Raw genomic sequence first — 22595 nt, 5'->3', positions numbered from 1 at the left:
GTAACTACGTTCTACGTACGTAGTACTAGTAGAGACGAGACGACGGAGGTACGGTAACGGTAACGGAACGGACGGAACGGTACGACGGTACGGAACGTACGTAGTATATATATATATATATATATATATTATTCTCTCTCTCTCTCTCTCTCTCTCTCTCTCTCTCTCTCTCTCTCTCTCTCTCTCTCTCTCTCACGTTCCTTACGTGAAGACTATTCTCGCGCGGTCGCAAGTACAGAAATACTGTCGCGCGTTCTCGGACGTGTGGAGCAGGCGTCGGCATAAAATATTTTTTGCTGGTGAAAATCCGCTATCTCGGCTCCGAGGCGAGGAACCGCGGAAACACAGATCTCTACTTTGCGAGACCGCGAGAGGAAAAAGAGTGGCGACGGAGACGTGAGAGCAAAGAGTGCATCGGACTTGACGAACTGGATCCGCACGTCGGATGACACTCGCCCTCTCGACAGTTATTGCGAGGGTTTCATACCGCTTTTATGACCCCCGCGGCCATCGTCGTGTCGCCTTTTGTCAGAAGATAATTCAAACCAGCTCCTCCTTCCTCCGGCAAATGTCAAATCGGACGTGATGTCTGTACGTTAACTTGGCGCCACTCTGAAACCATCTGACCGGCCGCGTGGGCAGGCGTAGGTCGTTTTAAAATGTCAAGATCTTTTTCTCCATAAGTTTTTCTCTCGGGGATGTATTGTATATACATTAAAAAGTTTTACTAAATCGTAATACATATTTCTTTGAATAGTACCTAAGTAAACATTTGCTTACATTAAATAAATATTCACTCAACATAAAAATAATTAAATTAATGGTTTTTATATTAAATAGATATATGTTTATATTTAGAGTATAAATATTTACTTTTCTATTCGAGCAAATATTTATTAAAATTTAGTACTTTTTTAAAAAGTGTATGTGCGTCGACGAGGCAAATAAAAATTTGTTATTTGGTTCTAAAGACGGCTGTTACTGCGTTATAACATGTTTGTATCTAATTTGTATCGTAACAAGCATTTATTACGTTCAGAACCATTAAAAACACCGACATTTATTTCGTTGTTTATGAGCGTATTTTTCTATTTTAATTTTGACGTGCATATTCGTTGCGTATTATATTTATAATCACAGTTTTTTTCACTGAATATTTTCATGCTTTAAACTGAAATATAACACAAAACATAACATAAAAAATGATAAAAATAATGATACAACTGTGCATATTTCAGTGGAAGGAATATCCGAGGAAGGAATATCCGTTATTAGGATATTTATGTTATACTTTTCCGATGAAAAACAAAAATAAACTTGGCGTTGAATAAAAAATAATATTGTTATTTTCTCATAAATACCGTTATGAATGTATAATGTTCGTAGACTTTCGCAAGGCAATTTATCCACGTCGGGGTGTTCCGGAAACTATGCAAACGTACGTGATGAACGAAATCCGTTCGTTGAAGACATAGAACAAACTCGGGATGAGGCGAAATCTGCATATGCTATTACGTTTCCTTTTGCCAACAATGGCCGTATTGTGTTCGTGTACGTACATCACGGCGGGCAAATAGCGTCGTCGAAATCGCGAATTGGGATCGTCAATATCAATCTCGAATAGAGCGAGAGGATGTAAGCGGATCGAAGAGACGTCGAGCGAATGGAAAATAACGATTGCCTGATATCAGTCGGCTGGAAGGTAATAAAATAAACTTGCCTGCGCGTGCAAAGTCTGCGCTCTGTAAAAAGAATCCGTTCGCCTGTGCAAATCGGAAAGTACGAGATGTCAAATACCTTTCGTCGTAAAAAAAGTGAGAAATATTTTGACTTTCCAACGTCGAATCTCTCTTGCACGTAAGTCGTCTGCACCTCAACGTTTCACGTATCAAGTTAAATTACCTTGGTAAACTTGAAATTAAAGCTTACTTGTGAAGTAAAAGATAAAATTTCATAATTTTTCTAACTTTACTTTCAGTAATATTTTAAAATATTTTGTCTTAATTGGGAAATCGTCAAAAAAATATTATTAAAAGATCACTTAACATAGCAGTGTAAATTACTGACACTGTTTGCGTTTTTAATTGTTAAGTTGGAATTCCAAAACACTACATAGGTATATTAAATTTCTTTAAAGTCAAGAATTTTAAATTTCCAGAAAATTTCACAAAATTCCCTTTTCATGACTGTTATCATTTCCCTGATTTCCAGTTTTGTGCAAGCAACCCTGTATTTTTTCTAAGTTGTTGTTTACACATTAGAGCTCACATATTCGTACACAAAAGTCGAAATAACAGTTTGAAACTTCCGAGGATTTTCCTTGGCTTTCGCCACATGTCCTTTCATCTTCCAGTTATCCTTGATATTCAATCGAGCCGCCGTTCTTCGACGTTCAAAATAAAACTCCGTATTTCCATGAAAAACAGGAGATCGGACATTTCGTCTGGGCCAATAAAACTTGATCGTTTCCAAGGTGTTAGTGTCGTTTCGCAGTCGCTGAAATGATCGGATGTTCCTCGGCGGCTGTGCGCAACGTCGCGTTTATTATTGTTGCATCGGAGCGTGTCGGAAATGGCCTGTAAACGCGGCTGTTGGCACAATTCCGGGATATTCCTAGAGTTATTGTTGGAGCATCGATATTCTCGCGTATGCGCATTATCGATACATTTCGTCTTTTCGCGAAGAGCAAATCGGAGCAATGCACTTCGTCTTCTGCGAAATCGTTCGGAATATTGTGAAAAGTCGCTTCTCGTTTGCGCGTTGTAACGAAACATTGAATGCTTCCGATGAAACGCGCTTATGATCGAGCTTATGATCATATTACTTCGATGTTCTTCGGTTCTTGCAGTTTCGTGCGCACGTTTTTGCTTATTTAAACATGAATTATATGGGAGATTTTCGTACGCCATGTGCAAGATGTTATAGGTAAAATTTTTGCGTGTTCCAAATCGAATTTCTAACAATCGTTCATTTTTACATGACAAAATATATTGCCTCTTGCACACGTCCAAGTATCACTTCACTTCGATCTTTAAATAGATCAGACAAATTGATCGTTCATTTGAATCGATTAACCAGACTCCGCGGAGCGAGCGAATCAGCCGGATACGAAGATAAGCAGATCTTCCAGTCCATCATGCAAACGAGTTTATCTGCATTGCGCGGTGGCAAGGTCGCGAGACTTTTAACTTTTATTGGTAACGGTAACATTCTTTGAAAACTGCAGAAAAAAACGTGAAGAGAATATTCATCAAGTTTCATGGCCGGACATAAGGTAAATGTTTGCGCGAGACAAAGGCTGGTTGGTCGATGTCTCACGTGACGAACGTGCGACGTGTGTTTACAAATTTCTCTCGATCTCGGGAAGAAATTGCGCCGAAGGAATAAACGTTATTATTTTTCACCATGGAATGCTGGCAAAAGCCATATCCGTTGATTGCAAGATTGGCGAACGCCTCGAGAACTGGCTGGCAATGCCGTTCTGTTGAATTTAGGGGGGACCATCAGCTGGTCAATTCCGAGTCATGCCGTCTCGTTAATCCGATGGTTAATCCGACCAGATTGCAGGACGATTCTTCGTTAAGCCATCGATAAATCGGCTGGTCCCGAATACTCTTACATGGATATACTCGGAGGGACAATTCTCGCGGAACGTAATTAAATTCGTGCCACTCTGATCACAACATTTCGTGTTCGCTTTATTTAATTGTATTTCTCTCTAAAATTTTCAGAGTGAATCTCACTCTGAAAAATAAAATCACTCTTAAAGATTGAACATTGAGCTATTCTCAATTTTCACTCTTTAGAATGAAATTCTACTCCAATACTCAAGAAGAGAGTTTCATTAATATTATTATATATTTTTTTATTTTATTTATATATATATTAATATTATATATTAATATTATATATATTTTATTATTATATATATTTTATTATTATATATATTAATATTATTATATATATTTTTTAAAGTTAATTTTAAAATTAATTTTACTTAATTAATATTACTAATATTGTTTACTAATATTGTTTAATATTGCTTAGAGTAAAATAATCCGTTGGTAAGAGAAAACATAATTACGCTGCAAGCATTGTTATATTGCCATATATTTTGTACGGGAAGATTGAATTTTGCATTGCAGAGAAATTTATTTATTAGCATACAAAAGCCTTTTGTGGCATAAAGAATAAATTAATATCCATACAAAAGAAAAAAAACTGTTATTCAGTACAATTTATCTAATGAGATCCGTTATTCATGAATAGAACACACGCAAATGAGCGTGTTCGTTTAAAACAGTCAAAGTTAAAACATGATAAATTATTTCTACGAAAACAATACTGGAAAATGAATGAACAAGATATATTATGGTTCTTTTTTTTTAAATGCGACGAGGAGAATGTTTACTTACCTCTCGGTGGTGCTTTTCACGAATTCGCCTTTCCAGAGACCACACGTCAATTCGCGAGCAGTTACAGCGAAAAACATAAGATTTACAGCTAGAAGCACTCCGATCGGTCCAAAGAAATACGCCAGAATTTCCATGTCACCTGCAAGACAAACAGAATCTAAAATTCTGTAGAAGATAAAAAATCGCAGTCTGCTTAACAATCATATAATAATGATTATTTCACTCGTACGCAGTTATGTTATAATAAATAATTTATATCAGCAATGATTTGTGAGAAAATAATATGTATTATTTTTTTATCGTATTACACTGAGAAAAAAGCCTAGTAATAGCTATAAGCAAATGTATTTTATTTAACATATTGGTACAATATTTAATAAACATTACCAAACGTAATAATAGTAATAGATTTGGTAATAATTATATTATTAAACATTTAGAAAAGTAAAATTAGCATTTAGTTGGTTCAATTAAACGCTAATATTTTAATTATATTAATTTAATATTTCATTGAAATTACTTTATCGAAGCATTTATTAATTATTTATTATCTACATAGAAAAGAATACTAAATTTTAATGAATATTTGTTTGAAAATATTCACTAAATGTAAACATATATTTATTTGACAAACCATTACTTGAATTTAACTATTATTTTTTATTGAGTAAATATTTATGTACTATTTATACTAAGTAAATATTTATTTAAATGTTTACTCAAAGAAATATGTATTGAGATTTAGCAAACTTTTCTTCAATGTAAGCTTGATTATTATTACTAAACTTTTTCTTCAGTGTAGTCTGAAAATTTCACGCGCAAACGTGGAGCCTACAATTCCTGTAAGTAATAATAATGCTGACGACGTTTACGCGATCAAAACAGTAGTAATGGGGTTCCCTAGAATTCATGTTTCACAGAGAAGGAACAAATGCCAATTTCTATTTTGGCTTCGCTAATGGCTCATCGACACGAAACAATCTTTGCACCTGGATTAATCATGTGAATTCTCATCCGTGGGGCGACTCAGAACCAGGTCGATATATTTCCAGATTTTGAGCGGCGCAGATATGCGAATAGCTGTTTCGCGTTGCACATACAAACTGGTTCAATAATAAACGGCGCGATCAACTAAATGACCAGCGAGTTTATCCTCGCAATGTTTAATTCGGCGCATCTCCGATAATTCCGACAGAGGCTCGTGGTGTCTGTTCGAATGATGTACCATTCGTATCAGAAAAAAAAAAAACGCAACAAGATGCGAAAACGCTGATTTTCGCGTACTTATCAGCGAATCAGGAAATGAAAACTAATGAAAACTTCTTGATTCTTAACATTTTAACTGATTGCAAAATATCCCGTTCTTACACTGTTAGAAATGTTTTTAAATTTCATTAAATTTTAAATTACACAATTTGAACTTAATTTCATGACATTACATTATATTAAATTTAATATATTTATAACTAAAAAGTATACTTGTGTACATACATAAAATTTAATGTATTTTTCATGAAAATTTATGAAATTTAATGTACTTTTCATAAAATTTTATTAAAAGTACATTAAATTTCATGTACATTTAAATTTAATGTACACGTTACATTTAAGTAATTACTGTAACTTAATTTTCATTTAAATCATTCATTACTTTTAATTTCATTCACAAGCTTCATTTACATATAAAGGAAGCTCGTGGTTTTCTAACAGTGTATAAACTATAATTAATTAAAATCACTCACGTAATTCTTGAAATTACAAAATTTGAAATTACAAAATTCATTCTATGGAATTATAAAATTCTTATCTATCAAGGAGGAGAAACGCGAAGAGAGAGACGCATCTCGGAATGCGGAAAGCGGGTTTTCGTAATGCACGCGAGCGGAAATGGATGGATTTATGACAAACAAATAAATCGTACGGTGTCGACCTGTCGACAGACGCGGGTTTATTTTCTTGTCCGTATCGACGGGCGGCATGTTACGACGGAAAGAAAATAGGGACGTCGCGCCGGCCGGAAGTTCGTTTTCGAAGGAACGTTTAAATGTGCGACGCGTTTCCCTCATTTATTCTTAATTATTTATGACTCCAGGCGCGAGAACGGTAGTTCTCGCGATCGCAAACGATAATAACCAATGGGGCGAGACGCACTTTGTTTCCGTTATCCAATAATGTCCGATAGCCGATAAACTTTGCTGTAGCGTCATTGCACATTTGTCTCTCGTGAATAGCGTTGTTTACGCACTATCCGACCGCACATATCTCAAGTGATTAAATTTTTTGCTCTTTTCGTAGTGTGTGTGTGTGTACCATTTCCGAAAAGGGACGTAATTATTCCCCACAATTGATCACAGGATTAATCCTTTGCCCGATTTTTAATTAAAAACTGTCGCAAAATAAATATATAATTATTATACTTTGTCTTTTTTTTACGATTTTATGAGAATTAGATAAAATAGCTAAAAAAAAAAGACAAACATATTTAATTTAATATCATTTGAGGAACAGTGATCTCTTGTGGTACACTAGAAATTACAATTTGCTTTTGTGCAGGGATAGTTTCCAGAATTATTTACATTTATACAAACTCTTGTTGCTAAAAAGTATGCCAAGAATATATAGCTCGCAATCCTTTGAAATGCGTTTCGGAAGCGTTGTAACAAAGCTAACAACCGCGACTTTTGTTTTCTCTTGTTGTCGCTTTCGTCTGTTATAATTCTCTCCTCTGTTCACCTATAAATCTTGCTATTTTTTAAGAGAAAATATTTTTTGTGAAATTATTAAGAGGTCTCCTATCGAGAAACGTTGTATTGTATTTCACGCGATAAACCGGAGCCAGGTAATAATCGGGGGGGGATAAAAATAAAGTGGAAAATTCACGAAGGGAGGTGGGCGAGCGCGTGCGATCGCACGATTGAACATGGTACATTTTGCACGAGGTTACAACAACGAGGGTATTCCGTTGCGATCACGCGACCGCCATGCCATCATGATCCCGTCGAAATTGCATCCGCGTGCGGGAAAGGGCGGTATGTGTTTAGCAGAAATCATGGTAAATCACGCGGAGCGTGCACTTACCCAGTCGCGAATCGGATCGGATCTGATCGGATCGGTTTCCTAGTTCCGACTGTTCCGAGTCTGGTGCAAGGCTGCGCGATTCCCTGAATTCCTGAGATATGCACGCGCTGATACGCGCGCACGCTCGGATTTCAAGTTCAAGATAGACATCCTTATCCCGTATCACATATGTATCAGTTAAATCCAAATATTTGCAATACGAATTCATATGCTGCTTTACAATCTCGTTTGCCATTGCGCGAATATACCACGTTCCAGTAGATATAATATATGGAGGAAAAGCCTCCTATTATGAGATACCGAGTTCATTTTAGGTAAATGTTAGAAGTCTATGAATTTAAACAGAATTAAAAAAAATAGATCATTTTGAAGGGAATTTAATAAGCTTTAATAAGATAATGTTATATACAATAAAATTTAATTCAAATTTTATTTTTTTTGAAAATTAAAGAAATGTAAAAAGTAAGCAAATCGCAAAGTAAAAAAATTGCGTTCCTATATATATAAGATGCTCCGAGAAATCGATAGTAAAACGTAAAGTGTATCAGTATTGCATCTAAAAAACTTTATTTAATGTTTCTTAAATACAAACAAACGCAGTCAGGGTGCACGGAAAATAAGTATGCGATACATAATTAATTAATACTAGAACTTGTCTTCAGATAGTTGAAATCAAGTATTGCAGAAATAGGCACTCGACGTTCATTCCGATTGTCCTTTTTAATATTGTATAATAACATTTATACTTTAGCAACGATTTTCACATGAGAATTAGACATGAGAGTATGGGTTATTTCATATTAAAAATACTCTGGGTCTCTCATATTACGATTTCCACGACTTACGGTTTTGCGATCATCAAATCTAACTTCTGTAATTAAGCAATTTAATTATTATATTATTCTATTAATACGAATTTTTCTATTAGTACGAAACTATCTTATTCTATCACTACATGAAGAATTTGTTGTCAAATATCTATTTATTAAATAATGAACAATGTTTAAAGGCTCATCTCAATGAAACTTCAAGATATTCAAATTCTACAATCTTTTTTTACGACAACAAGCATGATTTAATAATAAATTTTCTAAACATTTTTCAATCCAAAAGCAATAAATTCATGGTGGAACCATGAATAAATAATGTCTATTAGTTTAGCAGAAATGCTATCTCATAATAGGAGCTTTCTTTTATTTATATAATGTAAGATCAGAAGTAAACGCGATAATTTAAACCAAAGTTAATTTCATTTGGTAAAAGTGTTTACAAAATTGTGATTTTTATATGTAAATAGCATAAAGAGAAAATAATGATCTAATAATATTCTATTATTTTCATGCACATTTAATATTGAAAATGAAATATTTCTAAAGTACAGCATAAAATTTAATTATATTATTTGACTTTATATTACACTGACTATATTATCCTACAAAACATATAAATAATGCATGGAAAATATATGCAATCACATATGATCTTATAATTGAGTTTATGTAGCTGTGTTGTGCAGGAGATTAATTTACATATTATTATCCTGTTTCCAGTTTATATATGAAATAATAAAATATATATTTACACCTCTCTCTCTCTCTCTCTCTCTCCCAATGCAAATCATTAAAATGTATTGATTGATAATTTACCAGTATTTGAACCAGTATTACAATCAATCAAAATGTAACAAAGTTATTATAAAATATTGAACATTGCTTATTAAATTACAGAAGAATTTTAATGGCAGTAAAAATAGGATTCATGTGCAAAGTCCGCTATTTCGATCTTCGGTAATTTAGTGACCGAAACCCTGATCGCTTTTATCGGGGTGATTCGCTCCCTCGCAGCCAACCGGACCCAACGACTTTTCCAACCCCATAACTACGGATGCAATCTGCCAGAAACAGACTTCCACGAGAACTCCTCCCGTAGCCACTTATCGGCTACAGGAAGGCATCTGCGCGTCCGCAAACAAATCCATAAATAAAATTCTTAACGGACTAAAAAGCTTCGCAAATATCATACACACCCTTCGCAGATATTAAATTGCGAGACTGATAATAGAGATTTTTCTTGATACCCAATAGAGATTTTTTTTAGAGAAAACTTTCTTAAGAGTGATGGAAGTTATGACAAAAATGTGAAACGAGTATATAACACCTCAAATTGATCGATTACGACAATCGAGAAATTCCATTATTTTTTTCGAAGCTGGATCTTCGCCCAATAGAGTCGTGAAGAACAGAAATAAAGTGTCGGAGCAACGACCCCAGAAATTCCTGTAAAAGTTGTACTTATGGTATATAAAGACCACGAAATCATTAATATCCTACATTTTTATTCCTACATTTTCAGACCCGTTAAAAAATTCAAGCGAAAATATTTGTCATGGAGCTCCACACATTCGCGAGATTAAATCTAATGTGATTTAGATGGCGCGCATAAGCTTCACGTTATTTTACGCTTGATATTTAAGAGAAGGCTTAAACTCTAAAGTTATGTGGCAATGTTGACTTCATAAAAATAAACTGGACAATTGCATATCATACACAAATTCATTTCTCTTTTGTTTTAGCTCGTTCATTATTATAGGCGGATCAATAGTGATCTGCCATCAACGAATCAACGAATTATGATGTTTGGAATTAATAATTTTTACAATTACATTAAATTTAATTAGTAAAATTTTTATTTTAGCAGAGAATATAATGACAACTTTCGATTGACTTCGATCACACAGAAGTAATATAATAATCTATCTAAAAATCTATATATCTATAATACATATAAATGATATTTATGTCCATTATAAAAATATAAAAATTTACAATAATTTCTCTAAAAATGACAATCGATTTATTTTTTAAATAAAAATCAAATCATCATACGCGTCGCGTCGAAAAGTTGTTCCATCGCGAATTCGTGTCCAAAAATTGTGTACACGATACGCAGTAATGAATAGATGGTGCACACAAAACAATGTAACGCATATTTTTTTAATGCGGACATATCGAATCAGCGAACCTTAAACGCTTAACGGTACGCAATAAAATGATACGCAAATATCCCCAATGTTTTCTTTACTGATACTTGTTAAAACATTTTTAGATGAGCGGAAATATATAAAAAAACAAGCAGTGTCGTGCAATTCTAATAAACACAACAATAGTCGTATAAATACGATGTGTGGCTTATATCAGATATAGCAAAATAAAATAAAATTGACAGAAAATTAGACAGGCAGCGAATTGCGGCGAAATTGAACGATCGAATACAGATTTGCATTGTTCGGAATAACCGTTACTCAAGCTCCGTAAACTTTTTATCGACGAGCACTGATCGTTCTGCAAGCCAACAGGCATATCGCGTAGAGTCAGAATGTATTGAAATATCCTGACATTCCATTGATGTTTGCAATGTACACTTTGCTCTCGATTCAACGTTTTATTTTATTATGGGATTAAAAGGTTTATTTCACTTATTATTATTAATTTATCAAAACATTGTAAATTTCAATTAAATACAAATTTGAATAGAATATAATAATTTTATTGAACTCCAAGCAATAAAAGAAGAATAAAAGTATAGAAAGATGCACATCAAAAGATGAGATCAGCAATAATGCTGTTTATAAATCTAAATTTATAAATCTAATTTTAATAATAATAATACAAATTTGTGCAAAAGTAATTTATTTTTAGCACATGATATCGGCTATTAAACTTCGAGTTCTTTAAATTAGATTTAAATCTCTCTAATCGACCAGATCTGCCTCGATTGTTGCGGATAATCAACCCTTCGTTAATTGTTACGCAATTCTCGGAGCTTCCGCCGCCAGCTGGAATAATCGCAGTTTTTTACCTCTTGCTGGTCGGAGAACCTCCCGGTTCCTTGCTTTCCACGAGAGCTCAACGTCAAACTTTAGCAGCTCGTCATGAAACTTTCGGAACATCGTGTAGCGGGTCCTGTTCAGATAACCGAGGTAACTTGCATCCCGATGTCCGCCGGGAAGGCACGGAATATTAAACGAATGCAGAGAAGTGAACTTGTATTTCAGGCTTCTTCTCGATGTCTTTCTCATTCGGCTGCTCATCAAGGCAGCGTCTCAAAATGCAACGTACGTATAGCCGCGACGCCAAATTCCTTAACTTTATCGAAACTGGTCCTGCAACGGGATCGGACGACGTCTTGTTACGCGCTGTCTCACACCAGACAGTGAAAAAGTTTTTCCATCAGACATGCTGGACATCGCGCGAACTACTGAGAAAGAATTATATTGAAATGGAGAACGCATCAAGAAGTCATTGGCTCCTCTGTGAAAGAAATATAATGTGCGCGTAGCACATTTCACGAAAGATTAGAATATCAATGCAGCAGAAATGTAAACTCGCGAGATTCTGAAAAGGAAATGTAAAGACTTTGAAAAAGAATTAATACTAGTAATGAAATTAAAAGAAATGAAAACCTATTTTTCATCAAAGCGGATCTTAGTGTTTAAATATTTTAGAATGCATTTATATACATATATTCTGAAATCTTTTTCGGTCTTCAAGCAATCATGAACAGAATTAGAATAGTGTAATATCACATGTTAAATTAATATAATAATTCTTTTATTCTAATAAGCATCTTAGAAAGATATTAATAATTTGATGTTAATCTAAGCATCTTAAGAATTGTAAATAATTTAACTTATGAAAAATATTGCCTCAGCCAAAATTTGAATCCTATCATTTTTTTAGCATTAAAAATTATGAAATTACTTATCAATTTAATATGACTACTCGAGTTCTGTTCATCTTTGTATTTTAGACCGAAAAAGATTGTGGTTTGTAGAATTGGATATGTACATATTATATAACTACGCTTTGAAATATTTAAGCACTAAAATCCGCTTTAACCGAAAATAGGTTTATTCCACTTAACTAATTTATTCTCGTTGGTCTAATATAGGAATTATAATTGTTATTCATAATAATTATGTTGAATTTCTCTTCAGAATATATAGTAGCAAGATCGATTCAAATGATAATACGTATTGAAGAAAACTAGCTTTTTTCTTTCGAAACCTTAAAAGCTAATGAAAGATTTATTCCAATGTCGGACTACATTCGCTCGTCTCGATCGAACGATTGACGCGTAAAAACAAGCCCAGGCTGCATCTTCAGCTTGTGCATCTTGCTCAAGACTGTCGGGCGGCATAAGAATACGCGAGGATGCACCATAAAAGAGGAGATAAAGGCTTTACGAGCAAAAAAAGGGATAAACCGCGGCGGGACCGGCTTTCGAATCTTGCGGCCGCGAGAGATCGCCGTCTATATTTGCTGGGTCTGGCAGGTCGCCAACAATAGCTGTTTCGCACGAGTTATATCTCACTCCCATGGCAACCCGTAACAAACATAAATGAATTATGTCCACGCGTGCCGTTCGATACTTTACGAGAGGCACCTCTGTCACGATCAAATCCGATTAGTTCGTCGCCGAAAGTGTTAGGTGTTAAATCAATCGTGAGAAGCGGCGCCGCGCAACTTTACGCTCATTTTTATCGTCTCGTCTGGTTTTTTTTTCATTTCGATGTTTTCCGCTTTTGCACTGTAGCTCCGATTTATGCACGACGGGCTATTAATCACAGCTAGTTTCTCGGAGTCAAAACGGAGTTGACTGCTTCTATCTAGTTCACAAACGAAAGATGTTACACATCGGCGATGTTTTCATCGGGTATTTTTTTTTTGGAATGTATAACATATAATAATTTGAAAGATGCAGTAAACGACTTAATACAATAAAATATTATTGTACTTAATACAATAAAAATATTACAATAAAATATATCCTGTGTATCTAAATTTCCAATTCATTGCGTTCTCTTAAGCTCGAATAATAAATGAAATTGCGTGATAAATAAAGAAGGATTTGAAAATAGGATTTATACGGGATGCTTTGGCGGCTCTTCAGCATCCGATAATTCCCTCTGCATTTCATTACCATTCCGATTATTCTAATCGCCACTATGTACGATCATCCCTTTTTCGTTTTCCTCCCATTCAGTAATCGTATTAAGAAGAAGCATAACGAAACGTGTGTTTAATGAATGTGCGATTCTATGAATATAAGGGCAAAACTGTAACTTGACACACATTCTAAATAATGTTTTAATTTATGGATTGTTGATTATACATATAGGTAATATATATTTTTCAAAAAATAAATCATCTATATAAAGCTGTAAAATATTTATAAAAAATAGAATTTAATTTATTTGTTATTCTAAAAACACTGTAACTTGACACACATTCTAAATAATGTTTTAATTTATGGATTGTTGATTATACATATAGGTAATATATATATTTTAATACATATTTTTCAAAAAATAAATCATCTATATAAAGCTGTAAAATATTTATAAAAAATAGAATTTAATTTATTTGTTATTCTAAAAACACTGTGAAAAATATATTCTTTTTTGTAGGAACGCTTTTAGAGTCGTCGATACGTACTTTCTCATATATATTCATGTATGTGCGCGAAAAGCGAGGAGAGTTCCATGAATTTCACATGGTAATTTTGCTTTGGCTGCGACCGGGTTATCAGAATAACCTTGAATTCTCGGGTGACAGTTATATCAAACTGATAATAGTAATAACGATAATAAATACACATATTCCGTTATTTACTCTAATTTCACAAAAGTGATTCTATTGCTAAATCAGTAATACATAACGCCCAAATATAAGACTCCTTTTATAAGATTTACGTTACTCGTAAATTCATCCCTTTAATCCACTTACCATCCACAAAGATAGAAATATTATTATATATTGAATTAAATTATGCGGTAAATTATGCGGTCTTGACCTTTTTCTAACTATAAATATATTATATCTAAATATTTCATTAATTCGGAGATGGATTTTTATGGCAAAAGTTGCTACATATGACAATTAAAATTAGTTTATGATATATACTATTCAAGAGATAATATCTAAGATTCATTTCACCATTTCACTATAAATTCCTTATAATTCCTTAGTTTTTATCGCTAATTGTTATTCGCTTACACACACAGACTATGTCTAAATTTTCATAAAGATGATTTTATACGGTCAATAATATTGTTAGTATTAATAAATATTAATGTTATTAATCGTGTATGGTTAATATTGGTGGATTGATATATAGAATACTGTCAGTGATTTTGATTTTAATTCTCGAACATTAGTATCGCTTTATTAGGATTCATGTCATAATATATTATAGTATAATAGATAATATAAACTAAAGTGAAATATTGTTAATAATACTGATTCGGTAAAGTAAAAATACTAAAAATACTTATTGATGCATACTGTCAGTATTACTGATTTAATATTACTGATCATCAGTATTATTAAGCGTGTAGAAGTTACCTTTAAAAAAAACAAAGGAATTAATTCAAATCAACTCTTTATGGATCTTTTTAATGTTATCGAGGATAACTTAAAGATGTCATTATCGTTCGTTTCAATGTTAAATATATGTCAAGAAACAAAGGATATAAACGCAAAATAGGGAACAGTCTCAGGGCCCATTTAAACGTGCATACACGCATTCCTATTAGCACGGGCCGTATAATCGGGCTCCGTGGCAGAGGGAACGAGGGTTTCGGCCGTTTCGCACGACGACGGGGTTGGACTAGCTGGCGCCAGGTTTATCTCTCTACCCTATCGTTTCAGCCTGTGCCGTTATAGAGTGCCGTTATAGCGTGGGTGAGGGAGAAAAGGTTCGCTGCCTGGTTGTGGCGCAGGCACCCTTCGTCTCCTGCAGGAGCATTGTGTCAGGGAAAACAACTCGTGATGGTTCCGACATAGTCTCTCTATTATTCCGATTCGGAACGGATAGAACAGTTTTGCCCCTCCAGGTGTAGCTTTTGTGCGCGCATAGATATCCTTGACAAAAGAAGGTGAGATCGCATGGTGAAAGAAGGTTGAAATCCTCTCATCATTTTGAGACATTTGGAGCTTTCTAGAAATAAGTAAAATTGAATATTTGGAAAAGAGAAGAAAGAGATCACGTTATATGATCAATATTGATGAATTACAATTGATTCATTCAATTCATACAAACATTCGTGCTCATTTTCTGAAATTTTTGAATAAAAATTTTGGAAACAAAAACAATGTGATAAATGATACGTAGATAATGATTTTGATTTATAGATTTAGAAGTGTCAACGCGATTTATTTTCCGGATTTATTTTTCGAAAGATATATAATCGGATATATAATCTCACAATTACAATTCGTACCGATATAGAATAAATCAATTAAGAGAAATAAATCTATTTTCGATCAAAGCGGATCTTAATATTTCAGAGTGAATTTATATTACATATATCCAATTCTATAAACTGCGCGTCGAAATCTTTTACGGTCTTGAAACGCAATTATAAACAGAAATAAAGTTGTAATATCATATATTAAATTGACAAGCAATCAAATGCTATCCTTATTAGCTTGTTAACTTAATATATGATATTACTATTTTACTCATGATTGCATTTTAAGATTGAAAAAGATTTCGGCGCACTATTTGCAGAATTATATGATATGTATATAAAATAAATTTGATATATTTCATGAAGCACTAATTTTAAGATCCGTTTTAACAAAAAATAAATTTATTTCTCTTAATCAATATAATCTTATGACATTTTTATTGCAGTTTCATTGCTATTTTATAACCAATTTCGCAGAATTTACCAAATCATTGAAATACCACGTGCATCGCGCGCGTACAATCAGGAAGCGCCGATAATTATTATCTCTGTCGGCTCTTTGATTTTTTTTTTCCAATGGGAAAAAATCGATCTTCCCACACGCGGGCGATCGTGGTCGAGGAATGCGGCGACGAGGTAGATTGGTTGTTTGTAATTGCAATCTCTGGCTGCGACAGGGATGGGCCTGCGGATTCGGCACGTAAAAAGTGAGCGTTAATCAGCGGAATGCGAGCGGCGTGGATCGCGGCCTGACGTAATTAATACGCCGGCGAGCGGCGTGTTTGCAGTGCGCATCTATAGATGAACTTTAGGACGCGAACCGTTACGCGATGGGATTGTGGGATGTGAATTACGCAGGGAAACGGGTCATTAAATGGCCGGGCACAACAATTCGTAGTCTGACGCAACGAATAGAGATGCCCCCCTCGTCGCCGTTACGTTGTTGAATCTTAGGGTAAGGTCGCCTATTGTGGGATAGATTCCCAATATGAGATAGCGAGATTTCTGTTAAACTAATAAGCGCATGTAGTTGATTTTATTATGAACTTATTACTCATAGAGTGAAACATATTTAATAGAAAACTCATTATTAAATCATGCGTGTAGTTGTGAAAACAAATTCTTGAAATTGGATGTTGTCGAATTTTATTGAGGTTAATCTTCAAACCTTGTTTTATTATATTATAATAAATAAATATTTGATAATAAAGTCTGCATGCAGTGATAGAGTAAGATCGTATTAATAGGAAAACACGTGATATAATAATTTGTTTTAACTGTAAAGATTAGATTTGATCATGAAACAAGGCTTAGAAGTCATAAGATACTTAATCATGAGATACTTAAGATATTCCTAGCTAATATGAGAGCATTTAAACAATTTAATATCTCCAAGCATACTATTGAACGAAATATTAAAAATGATGATTCTATTGTTAAGATTACTTACACACACATATCAAAAAATTATATAATTATTATGTATGACATTCTTGTTCCTACTTGTATAATATAATAAAAGCGTGTATAAAAACCTTAATTTTTTCCTTTTTTCTTAATTTCTAGTTATGAGATACCTTAGTTAGTTATCTCATACAAGAAAACTCTTGTATCTCATATTAGGAAACAATTTTTTTGAATGAGCAAAATCGGCACTTTCGATAAAAAAATTTCACATACAATAAAGCTACTATAGCTACTATCGGTCACTAACTTTTGGTGATAAATCTTGAATACATTTCCCATAAAATTGACACGAAAATAGGAATTAAGATAAGAAGGAATTACGAAGGAGAAAGATTGCAAATTAAGTAAATTACAAGTCTTTAAAAAAAAGGTATCTCATATTAGGCGACTTTATCCTATTATCTCTGTTCGACCCGCGAGAGATTCGCAGGGAGATCCGCAAGCAGGCCACGTCTGTCGGTTATTATTGGGGATCCGGGGTATTAAAGGCGCTTCGGGGCGAGGTATCGATCTTTGGTCGCCCTTTACGTTATACTTAAATACAATATTTCGGCCGACGCGTAATCCGCTTACGAAAGTATCCGCGCTCGTTAATGCGCCACGCAGAAGCCGACACAACGGCCGCCATTCTGTTCCTTATTGTAATCGATTATTTGTACGCATGGATAATTATATACCCATTCAGAGGGAGAAATCGTATGAGAATATATACGGTTTGTACGTATTGCGTAATATTTCAGGGAGCGTGTAATCCTCTTGCGCGAGTCGAGTGGCAGTCTCACTCAACTGTACTAATGATGTATTAATGCATATATTTATATAAATGGAAGCACCTACCGTTTTCATGTATTCTTTACACATGTATTTCGTATATAAAAGCTCAAATACGCATGTATTCAAATAACTTTTTTGAGCCGTGGATTTCTCCGTCAATCTGAACCTAGTTTGTTCACTGCAAAAATACCAATTTTCCGATACTTTCAATAGTTATTTATCCGCGGAGAATAATCGGGAATAAAAATAAAGATTTTAAAACAACTAGAATTCAATAAGAAAAAAAAAAAAGAAATCTTTCGAGATAATCACTGATTTATGCGTGCGTAACAACAATTACATTCGCGACGTCATTTTATTTTTTTGGTCGCGTCGGTGTCGAATGATGGTACTTCATTAGCAATTAATTCGACACGACCGATCGATTAACAAAACCAATTTAATCGGCACTGTGAGAGCGCGGATGACCAGTTCTATTAATTGGCAGAATAATCGGATCACAAGGGATTGTCGGATAACGGTCTGTTCGCAACGTATTACTTTCGATAATAAGCTCCATTATTGTCTGTCAAATCGATATCTTATTACTAAAATGATTTTAGTTTCAAGCACCTATATTTTGTTTTTTAGATTAAAATTTTTTAGATTAAAATTGTAAGAAAAAAAGATGAGATACCTGTATTTAAATTTTCAGAAAGAAGAATTTGTCAATTTTTAACTCTGCATATGTTTCATTAAAATACATTAAATGAATAACTCGATCGGTATTATATATCCGAGAAGATAAACTAAAACGAATAAAATAAAATAAGTAAAAATAGATAATATTAATCGCCGTAATAATATTAAAGATAGCTGATCTTAATAAATCGATTGACAAGCGATCTTGTATACCCTCCTGGGTGATTAATATCGGTTTTAATTGCAGCAAGGAAATTAATTAATTCACAAGGATGAAGCACATTCTATGCGTTGATATTAATTGTCAAGCAAATGATCGATTATGCGGTTGAATCATTTATTGATAACAAGAATAGCAAAGGCTTCCCTATGGTGTGGAGCTAGTCTGAAGAGAAACGAATGCATCACAGTTATTAATTACTGACGTAGTTGTAAATAATTCCCATTAGATCGATCGATCGTTTTGAATTGCAAGAATAGTGCATTTCGGTGTCTATAATAATGCATTATTGCGGACACGATATCGTCGAAAGGGAGTCTGGATTATAGCTATACGCCAAGTTTAATTAGAGCAATGATCTAGCTCGAACTATACATATATATCGTCCGACAAGTAATTCGTCCCCAATTGCATCATTACGCTCGCCGTGTAACAAACACATAGCTCTATTTAATTGAGATGTGCGCTAGTTTATATGGTACATATCGGCCGTCTGTTTCATATCGCGTTGCTAACGACGAAACTCCAGTCGCGAAATATGAGCCCCTTGACAGGGAAAACTAATATCCTTTGTTAGAAATAAATCTACTCGCTTTACATTGACCTGACTAAAAGCTTTCTCGTTACCATAGTTTCACTAAAATCTGTATTGAATCTAAAAAACCATTTGCTATTTAAAAATCAAGTTAATAATCTACTTTAGAATTCGTGATATTTTTTTATTAAATTAGATGGGCTGCATTTAAAGTAATTCCTTATTATTTCAGGAGATGCAAATCTGACGGGATCTGATAATATGGCGAGGCGAACTAGAAGGAACGGATGGATGGAGCAAGTTCACGCGTCCATAAGATAGTTCACGCAGAAATGACGAGGGGTTCAACGGACGAGGTAAGAACTTACCGTAGAACCAACATTGCTTCTCGCCGAAGCGAGGCCTCAGAAATGTGTACTGTGGTTGAGGCGGTAGATGATCCAGAAGCGCAGCCAAACCGGCGACAAGGAAGGGCCCACCCCAAGCGTAGCAGGCATAGACTCTGAGCCTAAGGGTTTCTTGACCTTTTTCCAAACTCACTGGTCGCAAATCCCTGAAAGCAACAAAAAGCGAGGGCTCAGTCAGTAAAGAGCATGGCGATTGCGAAGAGAATACGCGGCATTGTGAGAAATGTAGGGAAATAAAATATCGAGACGGTCACGGGTATCCGCTCTTTTCCTATTCCACATTTCCTCTCGAACTATAGCGAATGAATGGAGAACGAAAAAGCCATTCAAGAACGCGTTTCTTTTTCTTCTGGCCATGACAAAGAAATAATTATAGCCTCGGAAATAATTATTTCTATCGTAAGGAAGTAGCAGATACGACAATGTAACAACACAATAAACATATTTATTATAGATTATCGTTGTCATTGATCGATCTTCTGTTTATTATTAAAACGAAACTGCGTGAGAACTCGGCACGTTTACTCGTAATGTACTAAATTGTAAAGCTTTGTCATTGTCCGGCTAGTTTAATATCGCCATAATGACATTCATGGCAGGGAGATGAAGTTAGGGCTTGATACGTGAGGGGTTTAGTTATCCATAAATCGTACCCTAATACAAATGTCGATTAGCGCAAAGAGAAGTTGCGAATTACAGTAGCGAAAAAGTTAATACAAGAAGAAAAGATTTAGAATATTACAATAATATCATAATACATAAATAATATCATAATACATAAATTACTTTTGTTAGACTTGATAAATAAAAAACTGATTCAAATGTAAGTAGATTTTTTATAATTTTTTTATCCATCTCAAAATTGCAATCATACTACAATATATGATAAAAACAATTATTTATCAATATAAAAAAAAAATATTACGTTTATAATGAAATTGTTGTGTCATAATTTCCTAAAATTGTAATTAAAAAATTTTTATTAGAAATATACATGTATATGTATTGAAAAATGAATAAACATGTATCATATCTTGGATGCAATATATTACAAAAATTTAGAAAATGTATATCCCGCAATATTTCCATTCTTCCGGACTTTTCTGTAGTGAACTCATTTTATAATGTATCCTCTTGTTAGCGTAATTCTTTTAATGTAGGTAATTTTATATAATTTGCGCGATTCATGTAGAGAATAAAAATACACTAACATCAGTAAAAGCTTTCTAACTAAGTGACATGAGTTGGTGCAGACAGACATTTTCATTTAAATATTCTCTTTGTATATCCGCTCTCTGAATCAACCCATTATATAAATTTTTACTAAAGTTAATCCGTACATACATTCATTAAAATATGTATAGAGGGGAGAAGAGAAAAAGAAAAAAGATGCCATCGCAATGAGCGTGAAAGTAAAAATTTAAACAATTTTTGGGAACTCTCAGTCGCGTTTTTGCACATCAAATAATTTCGTAGTTCACAAATAATGAAGTACCTGCGTGCACTAATCAACGTTAATAACCAACGTTACATATTATTAGGTTTTATATTTATTTACATTTATCAAATGAGCATTGTTGTTACCATGCAACGTTAAATAATAGAGTTTGTAATTACATGAAAAGATATCATAATAATCTCAAATAACGTTGTAAATATTAATGGAGGTCTGAATGCGTAATTTATAATTATAGTCACTATGTGTGCAGTACTATATATATTTTTCCCAGTATTATATATATTATATATTAAAATTTTACATATATCTCTCGAGTATATTACTGTCAGTCTATAAATTCTTCGATAAGTTCAAATTGATCTTTACTCAACTAAAAAATAATCTTGGAGCAAATTAATTCTACAGAAGCTTAACTTAAGATAATAATTTCGAAGTTGTTTAACATTGAAAGGTAAATAGCGAAAAGACGTAGTATCCATTTAAGTTTTTATCGAGAAAAATCTACCGAGATGCGGTCGTAAGATGAAAGCAACGTGCGACGATAGTTCTCTCGTGGATACTTCCCTTGATTAAGTTACACAAAGCACCTGTCAGGCAACTATCTCGAAAGTTTGTTTTACTCGACGTTCTTCTCCAGGACGCGTTCCGACATGGTGGAGATGTTCGGGATGCACGAGAGATTTAGCGAAAGCATTCCGCTGAGAATGAGAGAGGAATGGCGGATAGATGGGCGCGAGTGGATATCTCAAGATACTAATTTCGTGGTGCCTATGCCTCATTTCCGGCGTCGCTAATTAGGCGTCATCATTGCCGGCATACGTCGTGTTTCTCCCAGTCTCTCTCTTTCGTTTCGTCTTTCTCTCTCATCTTCTTCCTCGTCTATCTCAAGATAACGAGAGCAGTTCAGAGAGACGGAAAGGAGACGGTAAAACATTCGCGCGCGAGCGACCGCGACGTCTCGCTTCGACGTCGGCACGGCGGCGCCACGATAATTCTCCACCCCACTTCCTGGTGGAAATCGAGCCAAAAAGACATTCTAGCTCCGGTACGGAATCGGACGTTAAATATTGTTGCAGTTGGAAAAATTAGCGGACACCTGCCGTTTGCGATACGCGTGAGTGCGCGTAGCAGTGTTTCGTCGTTAAATCGAGCATGGACGAATCTCTTATCACGAACACACCAGGGTTGCCATAATCTCTCATCCTAAAATTTCATAAATTTTCTCTGATTCCCAGACAAAATTTCATGATTTTCTCTAATACTTTTAATAATATTTTGAAAATTTTTTGTAATTACATCCTGATT

General features: G+C 34.2%; 1 protein-coding gene across 1 annotated transcript in view; it reads right to left on the bottom strand.

The window, feature by feature from the left end:
- Positions 1–22595, bottom strand: part of LOC105627833 (probable G-protein coupled receptor Mth-like 1) — a 166539-nt gene that overhangs the window by 5606 nt on the left and 138338 nt on the right. The window contains exons 5-6 of the mRNA XM_012209111.1: positions 19793–19977; positions 4416–4554 (exon numbers count right to left, since the gene is read on the bottom strand). Of these exons, the coding sequence (XP_012064501.1) occupies positions 4416–4554; positions 19793–19977 (324 nt within the window). The remainder of the gene's footprint in view (positions 1–4415; positions 4555–19792; positions 19978–22595) is intronic.

The sequence above is a fragment of the Atta cephalotes genome (assembly GCF_000143395.1).
Source record: "Atta cephalotes unplaced genomic scaffold scaffold00010, whole genome shotgun sequence".
Lineage (NCBI taxonomy): Eukaryota > Metazoa > Arthropoda > Insecta > Hymenoptera > Formicidae > Atta > Atta cephalotes.
The sequence above is the reverse complement of the archived record's forward strand: the minus strand, read 5'-3'. Positions and strand labels throughout refer to the sequence as shown.